General features: G+C 48.6%; 2 protein-coding genes across 3 annotated transcripts in view; one reads left to right on the forward strand and one right to left on the reverse strand.

Moving 5' to 3' along the window:
- Positions 1 to 852, reverse strand: part of TBC1D16 (TBC1 domain family member 16) — a 42,167-nt gene extending 41,315 nt beyond the window's left edge. For both annotated transcript variants that reach the window (XR_005448622.1, XM_038742109.1), the window contains exon 1: positions 830 to 852. The gene's annotated coding sequence lies outside the window, so the exon portion shown is untranslated. The remainder of the gene's footprint in view (positions 1 to 829) is intronic.
- A 6,065-nt stretch (positions 853 to 6,917) lies between these two features.
- The window catches only part of CCDC40 (coiled-coil domain containing 40), a 33,520-nt gene continuing 23,833 nt past the window's right edge, over positions 6,918 to 16,604 (forward strand). Inside the window, exons 1-7 of the mRNA XM_038742127.1 lie at positions 6,918 to 6,946; positions 8,132 to 8,192; positions 9,199 to 9,918; positions 11,497 to 11,665; positions 13,004 to 13,158; positions 15,070 to 15,153; positions 15,235 to 15,454. Of these exons, the coding sequence (XP_038598055.1) occupies positions 6,918 to 6,946; positions 8,132 to 8,192; positions 9,199 to 9,918; positions 11,497 to 11,665; positions 13,004 to 13,158; positions 15,070 to 15,153; positions 15,235 to 15,454 (1,438 nt within the window). The remainder of the gene's footprint in view (positions 6,947 to 8,131; positions 8,193 to 9,198; positions 9,919 to 11,496; positions 11,666 to 13,003; positions 13,159 to 15,069; positions 15,154 to 15,234; positions 15,455 to 16,604) is intronic.

Genomic DNA, 16,604 nt, shown 5'->3' on the forward strand with positions numbered 1-16,604 from the left:
GGCGATGCAACAATAAACGGCTCAGTTAAAAGGCACTGAGAAGGAGCGTGGCTCAGTGGAAAGAGCCCGGGCTTTGGAACATATCTATTCTATTTATTTTATTTTGTTAGTATGTTTGGTTTTGTTCTCTGTCTCCCCCTTTTAGACTGTGAGCCCACTGGTGGGTAGGGACTGTCTCTAGATGTTGCCAACTTGGACTTCCCAAGTGCTCAGTACAGTGCTCTGCACACAGTAAGCATTCAATACGATTGATTGCCTGATTTGGAGTCAGAGGTCATGGGTTCAAATCCCGCCTCCGCCACCTGTCAGCTGGGTGATTTGGGGCAAGTCGCTTCTCTGGGCCTCGGCTCCCTCACCTGTAAAATGGGGATGAAGACTGGGAGCCCCCCCGTGGGACAACCTGATCACCCTTGTAACCTCCTCAGCGCTTAGAACAGTGCTTGGCACATAGTAAGTAAGCTTTCTCCTCCTTCCAAACTGTGAGCCCGCTGTTGGGTGGGGACCGTCTCTATCTGTTGCCAACTTGGACTTCCCAAGCGCTTAGTCCAGTGCTCTGCACACAGTAAGCGCTCAATAAATGCCACTCATTCATTCAATCGTACTTATTGAGCGCCTACTGTGTGCAAGGCACTGGACTAAGCGCTTGGGAAGGACAAGCTGGCAACATCTAGAGAGGGTCCCTGCCCAAAAGAGGGCCATTATTATAATTATTAGCTATGCGCAGGCCCACACCCCCTTGTCTTGCACGCTCCCCCGGTGGGGGGGTGGGTGGGGAGTGTGCTGGACGCCCCCTGCTCCCGGGAAGGTGGGGGGGGGGGGTGTCTCTTACCCAGCCGGGGCCTCCTCCTCCTCCTCCTCTTGATGATGCTGCTGCTGCTGCTGCAGGGGCCGCGAGCGAGGCGTCCAGTACATAGGCCCCGCCCCACAGCCACGCCCCCATCACAGGCCCCGCCCCCCGGCGCGCGCCCAGGGCAGCCCACTTCCGGCTCCCCCTGAACTTCCCTAGCAACCGCCGGGGCAACGGGGTTGGCCTGGTGACGTGAGCCACGCCCCCAGCGCAGGCCACGCCCCCGGCGCGAGCCTCGGCTGCCCACTTCCGGCTCCCGCTGAACTTCCCTAGCAACCGCCGGGGCAACGGTGGCGGCCTGGTGACGTGAGCCACGCCCCCAGCACAGGCCACGCCCCCGGCGCGCGCCCTGGGCAGCCCACTTCCGGCTTCCCCTGCACTTCCCTAGCAACCGCCGGGGCAACGGGGGGGCCGGGGGGGGACAGAGGACCTCCTTTTACAGGCCACGCCCCCTGGCGCGAGCCTCGGCTGCCCACTTCCGGCTCCCGCTGAACTTCCCTAGCAACCGCCGGGGCAACGGTGGCGGCCTGGTGACGTAGGCCACGCCCCCGGCGCGAGCCGTGGCAACCCACTTCCGGCTCCCGCTGACCTTCCTTAGCAACCGCCGGGGCAACAGGTGGGGGCGGGGGGGGACAGAGGACCTCGTTTTACAGGCCACGCCCCCTGGCGCGAGCCGCGGCTGCCCACTTCCGGCTCCCGCTGAACTTCCCTAGCAACGGTGGGGGGTGCCTGGTGACGTAAGCCACGCTCCCATCACAGGCCACGCCCCCGGCGCGAGCCGTGGCAACCCATTTCCGGCTCCCGCTGAACTTCCCTAGCAACCGCCGGGGCAACGGTGGCCGCCTGGTGACGTGAGCCACGCCCCCAGTACAGGCCACGCCCCCAGCGCGAGCCTCGGCTGCCCACTTCCGGCTTCCCCTGCACTTCCTTAGCAACCGCCGGGGCAACGGGGGGGCCGGGGGGGACAGAGGAGCTCCTTTTACAGGCCACGCCCCCTGGCGCGAGCCTCGGCTGCCCACTTCCGGGTCCCGCTGAACTTCCCTAGCAACCGCCGGGGCAACGGTGGGGGGGGCCTGGTGACGTGAGCCACGCCCCCAGACACGCCCCAATCACAGGCCACGCCCCTGGCAACCCACTTCCGGCTTCTGCTGAACTTCCCTAGCAACCGCCGGGGGCCTGGTGACGGAGGCCCTACTGAGAGCTCACCTCCTCCAGGAGGCCTTCCCAGACTGAGCCCCTTCCTTCCTCTCCCCCTCGTCCCCCTCTCCATCCCCCTCATCTTACCTCCTTCCCTTCCCCACAGCACCTGTATATATGTATATATGTTCGTACATATTTATTACTCTATTTATTTTACTTGTACATATCTATTTTATTTATTTTATTTTGTTAGTATGTTTGTTTTTGTTCTCTGTCTCCCCCCTTTGAGAAGCAGCGTGGCTCAGTGGAGAAGAGCACAGGCTTTGGAGTCAGAGGTCATGGGTTCAAACCCCTGCTCCGCCACTTGTCAGGTGTGTGACTTTGGGCAAGCCACTTCACTTCCCTGGGCCTCAGTTACCTCATCAGTAAAGTGGGGATTGAGACTGTGAGCCCCACGTGGGACAACCTGATCACCTTGTAACCTCCCCAACACTTAGAACAGTGCTTTGCACATAGTAAGCGCTTAATAAATGCCATCATTATTATTATTTTAGACTGTGAGCCCACTGTTGGGTAGGGACTGTCTCTATATGTTACCAATTTGTCCTTCCCAAGCGCTTAGTACAGTGCACTACACACAGTAAGCGCTCAATAAATACGATTGATGATGATGATGATGATCTGGAAAATGGGGATGAAGACTGGGGGCCCCCCGGGGGACAACCTGATTACCTTGTATCTACCCCAGTGCATAGAACAGTGCTTGGCACAGAGTAAGTGCTTGACAAATACCATTATTATTATTAATCCCCACTTTACAGATGAGGTAACTGAGGCACAGAGAAGTTAAGTGACTTGCCCAAGGTCACACAGCTGACAATTGGCGGAGCCGGGATTTGAGCCAATGACATCCGACTCCCAAGCCTGGGCTCTTTCCACTGAGCCACGCTGCTTTTTATCCCATAGGGACCAACAGGAGAGCCGGATGGCTCACACAAAGGGATGCCGGCCTGGAAGTGCGAGCCGTAAAAGATGCCAATTAGGTTGTCCCACATGGGTTTCACAGTCTTAATCCCCATTTTACAGATGAGGTAACTGAGGCACAGAGAATTTAAGTGACTTGCCCAGAGTCTCACAGTTGACAAGAAGCGGAGTGGGAATTAGAACCCACAACCTCTGACTCCCAAGCCCGGGCTCTTTCGTATGTTTGTACATATTTTTTACTCTATTTATTTATTTTTTTATTCTATTTGTACACATCTATTTATTTTATTTTGTTAGTATGTTTGGTTTTGTTCTCTGTCTCCCCGTTTTAGACTGTGAGCCCACTGTTGGGTAGGGACTGTCTCTAGATGTTGCCAATTTGTACTTCCCAAGTGCTTAGTACAGTGCTCTGCACATAGTAAGTGCTCAATAAATACGATTGATTGATTGATTGATTGATTGATTTCCACTGAGCCACGCTGCTTCTAATGATGGTATTTGTTAAGCGCTTGCTATGTGCCAGGTACTGTTCTAAGCGCTGGGTAGACACACTCCCTGCCCGCAACGAGAAACAGCGTGGCTTGGGGGAAAGAGCAAGGGCTGGGGTGGTCAGAGGACCTGGGTTCTAATCCCACCCCTGCCAGTGCTTGCTGGGTGCCCTTGGGTAAGTCATTTCACTTTTCTTTGCCTTAGTTCTCCTGTTTTCCCTCTTACTTAAACTGTGAGCCCCATGCCGGACAGGGACTGTATCCAACCTAATCAATTTGCAACCACCCCAGGGCTTAGAACAGTGTTTGACACATAGTAAGCGCTTAACAAATACTATTAAAAAAAACCGACTTGCAGCCCATAAGGGGAGACACACATTAATATAAATAAATCACGGATATGTGCATAAGTGCCATCAATCAACCGTATTTATTGAGAGCTAACTGTGCATAGAACATTGTATTAATGTTTTATGCAGCGTCGCTCAATGGAAAGAGCCGGGCTTGGGAGTCAGAGATCATGGGTTCAAATCCCGGTTCTGCCACTTGTCAGTTGTGTGACTTTGGGCAAGTCACTTCACTTCTCTGGGCCTCAGTTCCCTCATCTGTAAAATGGGGATGAAGACTGTGAGCCCCACGTGGGACAACCTGATCATCTTGTATCTTCCCCAGAGCTTAGAACAGTGCTGTGCACATAGTAAGCGCTTAACAAATGCCCTCATTATTATCATTATTATTATTAAGCATTTCTAGACTGTGAGCCCACTGTTGGGTAGGGACCGTCTCTATATGTTGCCAACTTGTACTCCCCAAGCGTTTAGTACAGTGCTCTGCACACAGTAAGCGCTCAATAAAGACGACTGAATGAATGAATGAATTTGGGAGAGTTCAATACAACAGAGTTGGTAGACACAACAAATGAACTGACAGTTTAGAGGGGGAGACAGACCTTAATAGAAATAAAAGAAATGACAGTTCTGGACATAAGTGCCGTGGGCTGGGGGACGGGTGAATAAAGGATGCAAATCCAAGGGCCCGTCTTTCCTCCCCGGGATTTTGCCACGGGTCAGGGTGGGGCTGGGCTTGGAGCCAGATGGAACAAGATCTTCCAGGATATTAGATCCGGGATCACCGCCCTCCAATTCGGGAATTGTAACTAAAGCTTCCACCTGCTCATCCAAACACACACACACACACACTCCTTCCATTTTTGAATTGGCCTATTTATGCAAGCTCGGGAGGAGGCTGAAACGACTCCTCACTGGGTTGACCCCTCTAGACTGTAAGCTCGTTGTGGGCAGGGATGTCTACGGTGGTAGTGCCCTCTCCCAAATGCTTAGTGCAGACACATTCCCTGCCCACAGTGAGCACGAAGCCCATTTTTTTATCCCATTTCAGTGGATGGCAGATACTAGAGTACTTACATAGCCACCATCAAGATCCACCAACCCAACAAGAATGGCACTCTAAAACAGTATCCTTCAATCAATCAATGATATTTATTAAGCAGTAACTATGTGCAGAGCACCGTACTATGTGCTTAATAATAATAGTGATGGCATTTATTAAGCGCTTACTATGTACAAAGCACTGTTCTAAGGGCTGAATAATTTTGGTATTTGTTAAGCACTTACTATGTGCCAAGCACTGGGGGGGATACAAGGTAATCAGGTTGTCCCACATGGAGCTCACAGTCTTAATCCCCATATTCCAGATGAGGTAACTGAGGCCCAGAGAAGTTGAGTGACTTTCCCAAAGTCACACAGCTGATAAGTGGCAGACCCCGGATTAGAACCCATGATCTCTGACTCCTTAATAGGAAGGGACAATGCCTGGTTCCCAAATGAATTGGCCTCCTGGACCAAGGCCTGTGTCTACGCACCTGGATCCGTGACCTTTGCATATTTGATATTTGCCCCAACCCCATAACACTTATGTGCATACCAATAAGTCAGTCAATGGTATTTACTGAGCGCTTACTATGCGCAGAACACTATACTAAGTGCTTGGGAGAGTACAATACAACACAATTAGCAGACACGTCCCCTGCCCATAACGAATTTACAGTCCAGGGGTGAGCTTACAGTCTAGAAGACAGTACATATCTTTAAATTATATATTAGAAATGACTTATTTACCTATATTGATGTCTGTCTCCCCCTCTACACTGTAAGCTCGTTACGGGCAGGGAACATATCTGCTAACTCCGTTGCATTGTTCAACCTGATTTGCTTCTATCAACCCCGGCGCCTAGTACAGATCCTGGCCCATAGTAAGCGCTTGACAAATACTACAATTATTATTATTGCACTCTTCCAAAGCACTCAGTACAGTGAAATGCCCATAGTAAGAGCTCAATCAATACCACTGACTGATTAATTGATTGATTGAAATTTCCACGGCCCACTTGTGTAAAATGGGGATTAAGACTTCATCTGTATAATGGGGATTAAGACTGTGAGCCCCCGTGGGACAACCTGTTCACCCTGTATCCCCCAAGTGCTTAGAACAGTGCTTTGCACATAGTAAGCGCTTAATGAAAACCATCATCATTATTATTATTATTATTGTGGTTCCTGGTCAATCAATCAATCAATCAATCATATTTATTGAGCGCTTACTGTGTGCAGAGCACTGTACTAAGCGCTTGGGAAGGACAAGTTGGCAACATATAGAGACAGTCCCTACCCAGCAGTGGGCTCACAGTCTAGAAGGGGGAGACAGAACAAAACCAAACATATTAACAAAATAAAATAAATAGAATAGATATGTACAAGTAAAATAAATAAATGCATAAATAAATAGAGTAATAAATATGTACAAACATATATACATATATACAGGTGCCGTGGGGAAGGGAAGGAGGTAAGACGGGGGGATGGAGAGGGGGATGAGGGGGAGAGGAAGGAAGGGGCTCAGTCTGAGAAGGCCTCCTGGAGGAGGTGAGCTCTCAGTAGGGCCTTGAAGGGAGGAAGAGCGCTAACTTGGCTTGGTCACTGCTCAGCGTGGCTCAGTGGAAAGAGCCTGGGCTTTGGAGTCAGAGGTCCTGGGTTCAAATCCCAGCTCTGCCAATTGTCAGCCGTGTGACTTTGGGCAAGTCACTTCACTTCTCTGGGCCTCAGTTCCCTCATCTGGAAAATGGGGACTAAGACTGTGAGCCCCCCGTGGGACAACCTGATCACCTTGTAACCTCCCCAGCGCTTAGAACACATAGTAAGTGCTTAATAAATGCCATTATTATTATTATTATTATTATTATTATTATTATTATTATTATTATCTCTGGTCACAGTAAAAGCCAATTTCCCTTGCCAGGGGATTGCGGGGCAGGCGGATCGTTCCATTTGAGGTGAGGGAAAGGGGTGGGGAGAACGGGTCGGGTGGCTTCTCCCCGAGGAAGAGGGAAAGTGGTACCCTCCGGCTGCGGGATGTTGACGCCGTCTCCTAGCAACGGGAGGATGGCGCAGCCGGCCGAGGACCGCAGCGGGTGAGGGGGCTCCGCCGGGGGATGGAGAATAATCATGACGGTATTTGTTAAGCGCTTACTATGCGCCAGGCACTGTACTAAGCGCTGGGGTGGGTAGAGGAGCAGCGCATCTTAGTGGAAAGTGGCAAGAACCCGGGCTTGGGGGTCCGAGGACGTGGGTTCTAATCCCGACTCCGCCACTTTTCAGCTGCGTGACTTTGGGCAAGTCACTTCACTTCTCTATTACTCTATTTGTTATTACTCCATTTATTACTCTATTTATTTTACTTGTACATATCCATTCTATTTATTTTATTTTGTTAATATGTTTGGTTTTGTTGTCTGTCTCCCCCTTCTAGACCGTGAGCCCACTGTTGGGTAGGGACCGTCTCTATATGTTGCCAACTTATACTTCCCAAGCGCTTAGTACAGTGCTCTGCACACAGTAAGCGCTCAATAAATACGATTGATTGATTGATTCTCTGGGCCTCAGTGACCTCATCTGTAAAATGGGGATGAAGACTGGGAGCCCCCCGAGGGACAACCTGATCCCCTTGAAACCTCCCCAGCGCTTAGAACAGTGCTTGGCGCATAGTAAGTACTTAACAAATAGCACTATTATTATTAAGCCCGGGCTTGGGAGTCACAGGCCATGGGTTCTAATCCCGGCTCCGCCACATGTCTGCTGTGTGACTTTAGGCAAATCACTTCACTTCTCTGAGCCTCGGTGACCTCACCTGTAAAATGGGGATTAAGACTGTGAACCCCACGTGGGACAACCTGATCCCTTTGTATCCCTCCCTCAGCACTTAGATCCGTGCTTCGCACATAGTAAGTGCTTGACAAATGCATCATTATTATTATCACAAGCAAATCGGGTTGGACACAGTCCCTGTCCCGTGCGGGGCTCACAGTCTCAATCCCCATTTTACAGATGAGGGAACTGAGGCGCAGAGAAGTGAAGTGACTTGCCCAAAGTCACAGGGCTGATAAGTGGCGGAGCTGGGATTAGAAGTCATGACCTGTGACTCCCAAGCCCGGGATCTTTCCATAAACCCATGCTGCTCCCACAAATATCTGTCAGCGAAACGTGGGATGTCGGGAGCTTTTCTAGTTTACTCAAATGCATTTAGTTTTTTTTTTCATTTTTGCAAAATCGGAAATGAGGTTTTTTTAAAAACCATTTATTTGTTTAACCAAACTCAGGCCTGAGATGGAAACTGGATCAATTTCTGAGGAAGAGGAGCCACGGGCCGAAGATGGAGGGGTAAAGTTTTGTTTGTAAAGATTCATTCTGCCCTTCTATGATTACAGCTAGAGAATAAGAAGTATTGTTATTATGGTATGTGTTAAGCACTTACCGTGTGCAAAACAGTGTACTAAGCACTGGGGTAATATGCAAGATAAATAGCTTAGACACTCCATTTTTGAAAAAATGGTATTTGTTAAGAGCTCACTTTGTGCCAGGTACTGTACTAAGCACTGGTGTAGATATGTTGCCAACTTGTACTTCCCAAGTGCTTAGTACAGTGCTCTGCACACAGTAAGCGCTCAATAAATACGATTGATTGATTGATTGATTGATAAAAGCTAATCAGGTTGGACACAACCCATGACACACATGGGGCTCACAGTTTAAACTGGAATTACTGCCCATTTTATAAAAGAGTATTTTTTGAGCATCTGTTGTGTGCAGAGCACTGTCCTAAGCGCTTGGGAGAGTACAATAAAGTTAGTAAACTATCCCTTTCCTCAAGGAATTTATAATTAATAGGTGCAGAACACTGTAGTAAGCGTTTGGGAGAGTGCAGTAAAGTTAGCAGACATGATCTCTGCCTTCAAGGAGTTTATAATCTAGTAGAGGAGACAGTTACTCAAATTAAGGACTGCTAGGAGGAAAAGCAGAATGCTTCCTATTTTGACCATCAGCCCCATGGGGGGCAGGGACTGTGTCTGACTTGATTAGCTTGTATCTACCCCAGCGTTTAGTACATTGCCTGGCACATAGTAAGTACCTAACAAATACCATTTAAAGAAAAAAAAGAGTTATTGCTTTAGTATTTATACCTGTCATTTGTCTATTTCCACATTCAGTGAGTCACTTTTCTGTGCCTCAGTTGCCTCATCTGTAAAAAGAGGATTGAGAGTGTGAGCCCCACATGGGACCGGGAAAGTGTCCAACTCGATTTGCTTGTATCCACCCCAGCGCTTAGTACAGTGCCGGGCACAGAGTAAGCACTTAACAGATACCATTATTATTATTATGATTTCAGTTGGAGAGAAACGGTGTCAAAAAGGAAGAGGAAGAAGCCAATTCTATAGAAGCAGGAGAGGAAGCCAGTCTCATGCAACCATCAGGAGAGGACGTCGATTCAACACAACCACCAGGAGAGGAAGTCGATTCAACACAACCACCAGCAGAAGAAGTCGATTCAACACAACCACCGGCAGAAGAAGTCGATTCAACACAATCACCGACAGCGGAAGTCGATTCAACACAACCCCTGGGAGAGGAAGTCGATTCAACACAACCACCAGAAGAGGAATTCGATTCAACACAACCACCGGCAGAGGAAGTCGATTCAACACAACCACCGGCAGAGGAAGCCGATTCAACACAACCACTGGGAGAGGAAGTCGATTCAACACAAGCACCGGCAGAGGAAGTCGATTTAACACAACCACCGGGAGAGGAAGTCGATTCAACACAACCACCGGCAGAAGAAGTCGATTCAACACAACCACCAGAAGAAGAAGTCGATTCAACACAACCACCAGAAGAAGAAGTCGATTTAACGCAACCACCAGAAGAGGAAGTCGATTCAACACAACCAGCAGAAGAGGAAGTCGATTCAACACAACCACCGGGAGAGGAAGCTGATCTAACACAACCAGTTGGGGAAGTATCTGCCCTTCCTCAGCCCCTTAGTCCATCTACAGTTGACCAAGTCGAGGTGGATGTTTCCAGAACCACCAGGCCTTCACCTGGTTCGGTGAGTGACCTTGAATTTTCAGTCAGACTTCATCAGGCTTATTTTGAACACACACCTGATTCTCGGCGTTGTCTTGGGTACAAGACCCCTGGCCTTGAGGGCTTTATCACCCAAGAGGCTGGTGAATTGACAGGAGTGGGTTATTTTTTTGGCTTTTGTTTTGCAGGGTACTCGGGGAACAGCATGGCTTAGTGGGTAGAGCACGGGCCTGGGACTCGGAGGACCTGGATTCTAATCCCGGCTCTGCCACTTGTCGCTGGGTGAACTTGGGCAAGTCACTTCACTGCTCTCTGCCTCAGTTCCCTCAGATGTAAAATGGGGATTAAGACTGTTAGCCCCATATGGGACAGGGACTGTGTTCAATGTGATTAATTTGTATCTTCCCCAATGCTTAATTTTTTTTTAAATTAAAATGGTATTTTGTTAAGTGTTTACTGTGTGCCAGACACTCTGCTAAGCGCTGGAGTAGATACAAGCTAGTCAGGTTGGACACAGTCCCTGTCCCACATGGGGCTCACAGTCTTAATCCCCATTTCCCAGATGTGGTAACTGAGGTCCAGAGGGGGACAGGGACTATGTCTGACTTGATTAGCTTGTATCTACCCCAGCGTTTAGTACATTGCCAGGCACATAGAAAGTACTTAACAAATACCATTTAAAGAAAAAAAAGAGTTGGTGCTTAAGTATTTATACCTGTCATTTGTCTATTGCCAAATAGACAAACTGCCAAACTGAGGCCCAGAGAAGTGAAGCGATTTGCCCAAGGTCCCACAGCAGGCAAGTGGCAGAGGTGGGATTAGAGAAGCAGCGTGGCTCGGTGGAAAGAGCCCGGGCTTTGGAGTCAGAGGTCATGGGTTCGAATCCCAACTCCGCCACATGTCTGCTGTGTGACCTTGGGCAAGTCACTTCACTTCTCTGAGCCTCAGTTCCCTCATCTGTAAAATGGGGATTAAAACTGTGCGCCCCCACGTGGGACAACCTGATCACCTTGTATCCCCCCCAGTGCTTAGTACAGTGCTTTGCACATAGTAAGCGCTTAACAAATGCCATCATTATTATTATTACTATCATTAGAACTCAGGCCTTTCTCACTCCCAGGTCCAGGCTCTATCCATTAGGCTGCTGTGCTTCTAGGTATGCTTGACATAGAGAAAGCGCTTAACACATAATTGATGGATAAGCACTTAACATAAGTGCTTAATAAATATCTAATAACTAATGTTAATAACAATAGTAATAATTGCCCGAGTTGGATGTGAAGAATGCCCTCAGGGAGAATAAAGACGCTTCTTTGGCCCTGTTTAAATCTTTTCTCAGTCCCTTCTGCGTCGCCCTGATTTGCTCACTTCACTCACCGCTCCCGCCTCCAGCCCCACATCGCTACCATCATTTATTTATTCATATTAATTTCTGTCTCCCCCTCTAAACTGTCAGCTCATTGTGGTCAGGGAATGCATCTGTTACCGTTGTTGGTGCAAACGTTTAGTACAGGGCCCTGCACACGGTAAGCGCTCAATAGATACGATTGATGGGTTGATTGATTGATTGATTGAAGCCCTGATTTGTTTTTATCCCCAGGGAATCTCAGACGCCCTTTCCTCTGAAAAAGCCAAGGAGAATGATTTTTCTCAGAAGCCTCAGGACGGGGAACAACGTGAATGGACAGGGAGAGGTGTCCTTTCATCGTCCGAAGCGAGCAGTGAGACGTCTCCTTCAACACTCAGGGCAAATATCATGGAAGAGATAGGTAACTGGGGCCATGTCCCCTTACAAGGGAAGCTTTTTGAGGGCAGGGATCGTGTGGCCTAGTGGGAAGATCATGGCTTGGGAGTCAGAGGACGTGGGTTCTAATCCCGTCTCTGCCATTTGTCTGCAGTGCGACCGTGGGCAAGCCGCTTAACTTCTCTGGGCCTCAGTGACCTCATCTGTAAAATGGGGATTAAGGCTGTGAGCCCCACGTGGGACAACCTGCTTACCTCGTATCTCCCCCAGCACTTAGAACAGTGCTCGGCACCTAGTAATTTGTTGTCTGTCTCCCCCTTCTAGACTGTGAACGTGCTGTTGGGTAGGGACCGTCTCTAGATGTTGCCAACTTGTACTTCCCAAGCGCTTAGTCCAGTGCTCTGCACACAGTAAGCACTCAATAAATACGATTGAATAAATGAGTGAATGAATAGTAAGCGCTTATGTCTCCCCCTTCTAGACTGTGAACCCGCTGTTGGGTAGGGACCGTCTCTATATGTTGCCAACTTGTACTTCCCAGGCGCTTAGTACAGTGCTCTGCACACATTAAGCACTCAATAAATACGATTGAATGAATGAATGAATAGTAAGCACTTAACAAACACCATCATTATTATCCTCATTATTATTACCCCAGCCCTTAGAACAGTGCTTGGCATATAGTAAGCGCTTAACAAATACCATTATTATTATTATTGTTATCATTACCAACTCTTTTGCATTCTCCTAAGCGCTCAGTACCGAGCTTTGCCCAGACCAGGCCATCAGCTCCTTAAGGAGAGAGAGACCGATTTTATAACATTCTCCCGAATGCTTGGTTCAGTTCACTGCACACAGTAGACTGGAAGCTCCTAGAGGACAGGGATCTTGTCTACAGACTATTATACTCTCTAGACTCTGACACAGAGCCTGCAGTTAATTGGAGAAGCAGTGTGGCTCAGTGGAAAGAGCCCGGGCTTTGGAGTCGGAGGTCACGGGTTCAAATCCCGCTCCGACAATTGTCAGCTGTGTGACTTTGGGTAAGCTTCTCTGGGCCTCAGTTCCCTCATCTGTAAAATGGGGATTAAGACTGTGAGTCCCACATGGGACAATCTGATTACCTTGTAACCCCCCCAGCACTTAGAACAGTGCTTTGCACATAGTAAGCGCTTAATAAATGCCATTATTATTATTATTATTAGACTGTGAACTCCTTATGGGCGGGGAACGCCTCTCCCGACTTGACCATATTGCCCTCTCCCAAGAGCTTAGTACAATGCTCCGCACGCTCAATAAATATGATCCATGGGTGGATCGGTTGATTCCCTGTCCCTGAATCCCAGGTCTTTTTCCCCACCTTTAGGTGACATCAGTGAAATTCGGTCACCGAGCTTTTTGGAGGCCTTGAACCAGCTCATGAGAGACGAGAGAGATTTCAAGGAGGAGGAGCCGAGCTTGGAGAAGAATGAGGAGGAGGAGGAGGAAGAAGCCCAGTTGGTGGTGTTGGATCCGGACCACGTAAGAAAACAGACTCAAAGGATTGAGTCCTTTAGTACAGTGCTAAGCGCTTAGTACAGTGCTAAGCGCTTAGTACAGTGCTCTGCACACAGTAAGCGCTCAATAAATACGATTGATTGATTGATTGATTTGGGACTGACCAGGGAAGCAGCATGGCTGGGCCTTCTGGGAAGAAGGACCTAGGTTTGAATCCCGGCTCTGCCGCTTGTCAGCTGTGTGACTTTGGGCAAGTCACTTCACTTCTCTGGGCCTCAGTTCCCTCATCTGTAAAATGGGGATTAAGATTGTGAGCCCCACGTGGGACAACTTGATCACCTTGTATCTTTCCCAGCGCTCAGAACAGTGCTTTGCACATAGTAAGCGCTTAACAAATACCTTGGGACTGACCAGGGAAGTAGCATGGCTGGGCCTGGGGGAAGAAGGACCTGGGTTCAAATCCCGGCTCTGCCGCTTGTCAGCTGTGTGACTTTGGGCAAGTCACTTCACTTCTCTGGGCCTCAGTTCCCTCATCTGTAAAACGGAGATTAAGATTGTGAGCCCCACGTGGGACAACTTGATCACCTTATATCTTCCCCAGCGCTCAGAACAGTGCTTTGCACATAGTAGGTGCTTGACAAATATCAAAATTATTATTATTATTATTCTCTGTGCCCCAGTTACCTCATCTGTAAAATGGGGATTAAGATTGTGAGCCCCACGTGGGACAACTTGATCACCTTGTATCCTCCCCAGCACTTAGAGCAGTGCTTTACACATAGTAAGTGCTTAACAAATACCAAAATTATTATTATTATTATTCTCTGTGCCCCAGTTACCTCATCTGTAAAACGGGGATTAAGATTGTGAGCCCCACATGGGACAACTTGATCACCTTGTAACCTCCCCAGCGCTTAGAACAGTGCTTTGCACATAGTAAGCACTTAACAAATACCATCATCATCATCATCAATCGTATTTATTGAGCGCTTACTGTGTGCAGAGCACTGTACTAAGCGCTTGGGAAGTCCAAGTTGGCAACATCTAGAGACAGTCCCTACCCAACAGTGGGCTCACAGTCTAAAAGGGGGAGACAGAGAACAAAACCAAACATACTAACAAAATAAAATAAATAGAACAAATATGTACAAGTAAAATAAATGAGTAAATAAATAGAGTAATAAATATGTACAAACATATATCCATATATACAGGTGCTGTGGGGAAGGGAAGGAGGTAAGATGGGGGGATGGAGAGGGGGACGAGGGGGAGAGGAAGGAATTATTCTCTGTGCCGCAGTTACCTCATCTGTAAAATGGGGATTAAAACTGCGAGCCCCATGGGGGACAGGGACTGTGTCTGACCTAATTAGATTGTATCTACCCCAGCGTTCGGAACAGTGGTTGGCACATAGTAAGCGCTTAACGAGTACCATTATTATCATTGAATTGTCAATCAATCAATCAATTAATCAATCGTATTTATTGAGCGCTTACTGTGTGCAGAGCACTGGACTAAGCGCTTGGGAAATCCAAGTTGGCAACATATATAGAGACAGTCCCTACCCAACAGTGGGCTCACAGTCTAAAAGGGGGAGACAGAGAACAAAACCAAACATACTAACAAAATAAAATAAATAGAATAGATATGTACAAGCAAAATAAATAAATAAATAAATAAATAAATAGAGTAATAAATCTGTACAAACATATATACATATATACAGGTGCTGTGGGTTGTCCTCTCCCAAGCACTTAGGCCAGTGCTCTGTCCACAGCGAATGCTGAATAACTACCTTTAGACCATCAGCTCCTTACGGGCGGAGCATATGCCTACCAACTCCATTGTCCTGGACTCCCCTCGGCGCTCGGCCCAGTGCCCCGCACACAGCAAGCGCTCAGTAAGTAGCTCTGATCGACTGTCCCTCCGTTCCAGCCGCTGATGACCAGATTCCAAGCCGCTCTGGGAGACTACCTGAGGCGGCAGATAGACCGGCTACAGGTGGAGCTCCGGGAACTGGTAAGCGGCGGGAGGCCGTCGGAATTCCCCGGTTTCCCTCTCCCTCCAAGGCCGGCGCGGTTGACCGGTTTTCCGGCACAGGTGGCGGCTACGAGGCAAGGGGGAGCGCGGAGGGAAGAGCTGGGCGTGAGCCTGTATGGAATCCAGCAGCACCTGGCCCGCCTCCAGAAGGATCTGGACGGCCATCGGGACCGCTTCACCGTCGTGGCCTCGCACCGGAGGCGGGCGGAGGAGAGGCTCGCGGAAGTCCGGCTCCTCTACAACCGGACCACGGCCAGGGCCGGCGAGGAGCACCACAGAGGTGCGTAGGCCGTCCGAGAGCCAGTCAGTTGGGTGCATTTATAATAACAATAATAATAATGGTATTTATTAAGTGCTTACTACGTGCAAAGCACTGTTCTAAGCCCTGGGGAGGTTACAAGGTGATCAGGTTGGCCCACGGGGGGCTCACAGTCTTAATCTTCATTTTACAGATGAGGGAACTGAGGCACAGAGAATCAATCAATCAATCATATTTATTGAGCGCTTACTATGGGCAGAGCACTGTACTAAGCGCTTGGGAAGTACAAATTGGCAACATATAGAGACAGTCCCTACCCAACATTGGGCTCACAGTCTAAAAGGAAGTGAACACAAGAAGTGAAGTGACTTGCCCAAAGTCACACAGCTGACAATTGCCGGAGCCGGGATTTGAACCCGTGACCTCTGACTCCAGAGCCCGGGCTCTTTCCACTGAGCCACGCTGCTTCTCCATTTCAGTCGTCTCTGTGGAGCGCTAACTATTCACTCATTCATTCAATCAATCGTATTTATTGAGCGCTTACTGTGTGCAGAGCACTGGATTAAGCGCTTGGGAAGTACAAGTTGGCAACATCTATCAATCAATCAATCAATCGTATTTATTGAGCGCTTACTGTGTGCAGAGCACTGTACTAAGCGCTTGGGAAGTACAAGTTGGCAACATATAGAGACAGTCCCTACCCAACAGTGGGCTCACAGTCTAAAAGAGGGAGACAGAGAACAAAACCAAACATACTAACAAAATAAAATAAATAGAATAGATATGTACAAGTAAAATAAATAAATAAATAGTGTAATAATTATGTACAAACATATATACATTTATACAGGTGCTGTGGGGAAGCGAAGGAGGTAAGATGGGGGGGATGGAGAGGGGGACGAGGGGGAGAGGAAGGAAGGGGACGGTCCCTACCCAACAGCGGGTTCACAGTCTAGAAGGGGGAGACATAAGCGCTTACTACTCATTCATTCAGTTATTCAATCGTATTTATTGAGCGCTTACTGTGTGCAGAGCACTGTACTAAGCGCTTGGGAAGTACAAGTTGGCAACATATAGAGATGGTCCCTACCCAACAGTGGGCTCACAGTCTACTATGTGCAGAACACCGGACTGAGCGCTTGGGAGAGGACAATACAACAATAAACCGTTG

The sequence above is a fragment of the Tachyglossus aculeatus genome, unplaced genomic scaffold (assembly GCF_015852505.1).
Source record: "Tachyglossus aculeatus isolate mTacAcu1 unplaced genomic scaffold, mTacAcu1.pri SUPER_34, whole genome shotgun sequence".
Lineage (NCBI taxonomy): Eukaryota > Metazoa > Chordata > Mammalia > Monotremata > Tachyglossidae > Tachyglossus > Tachyglossus aculeatus.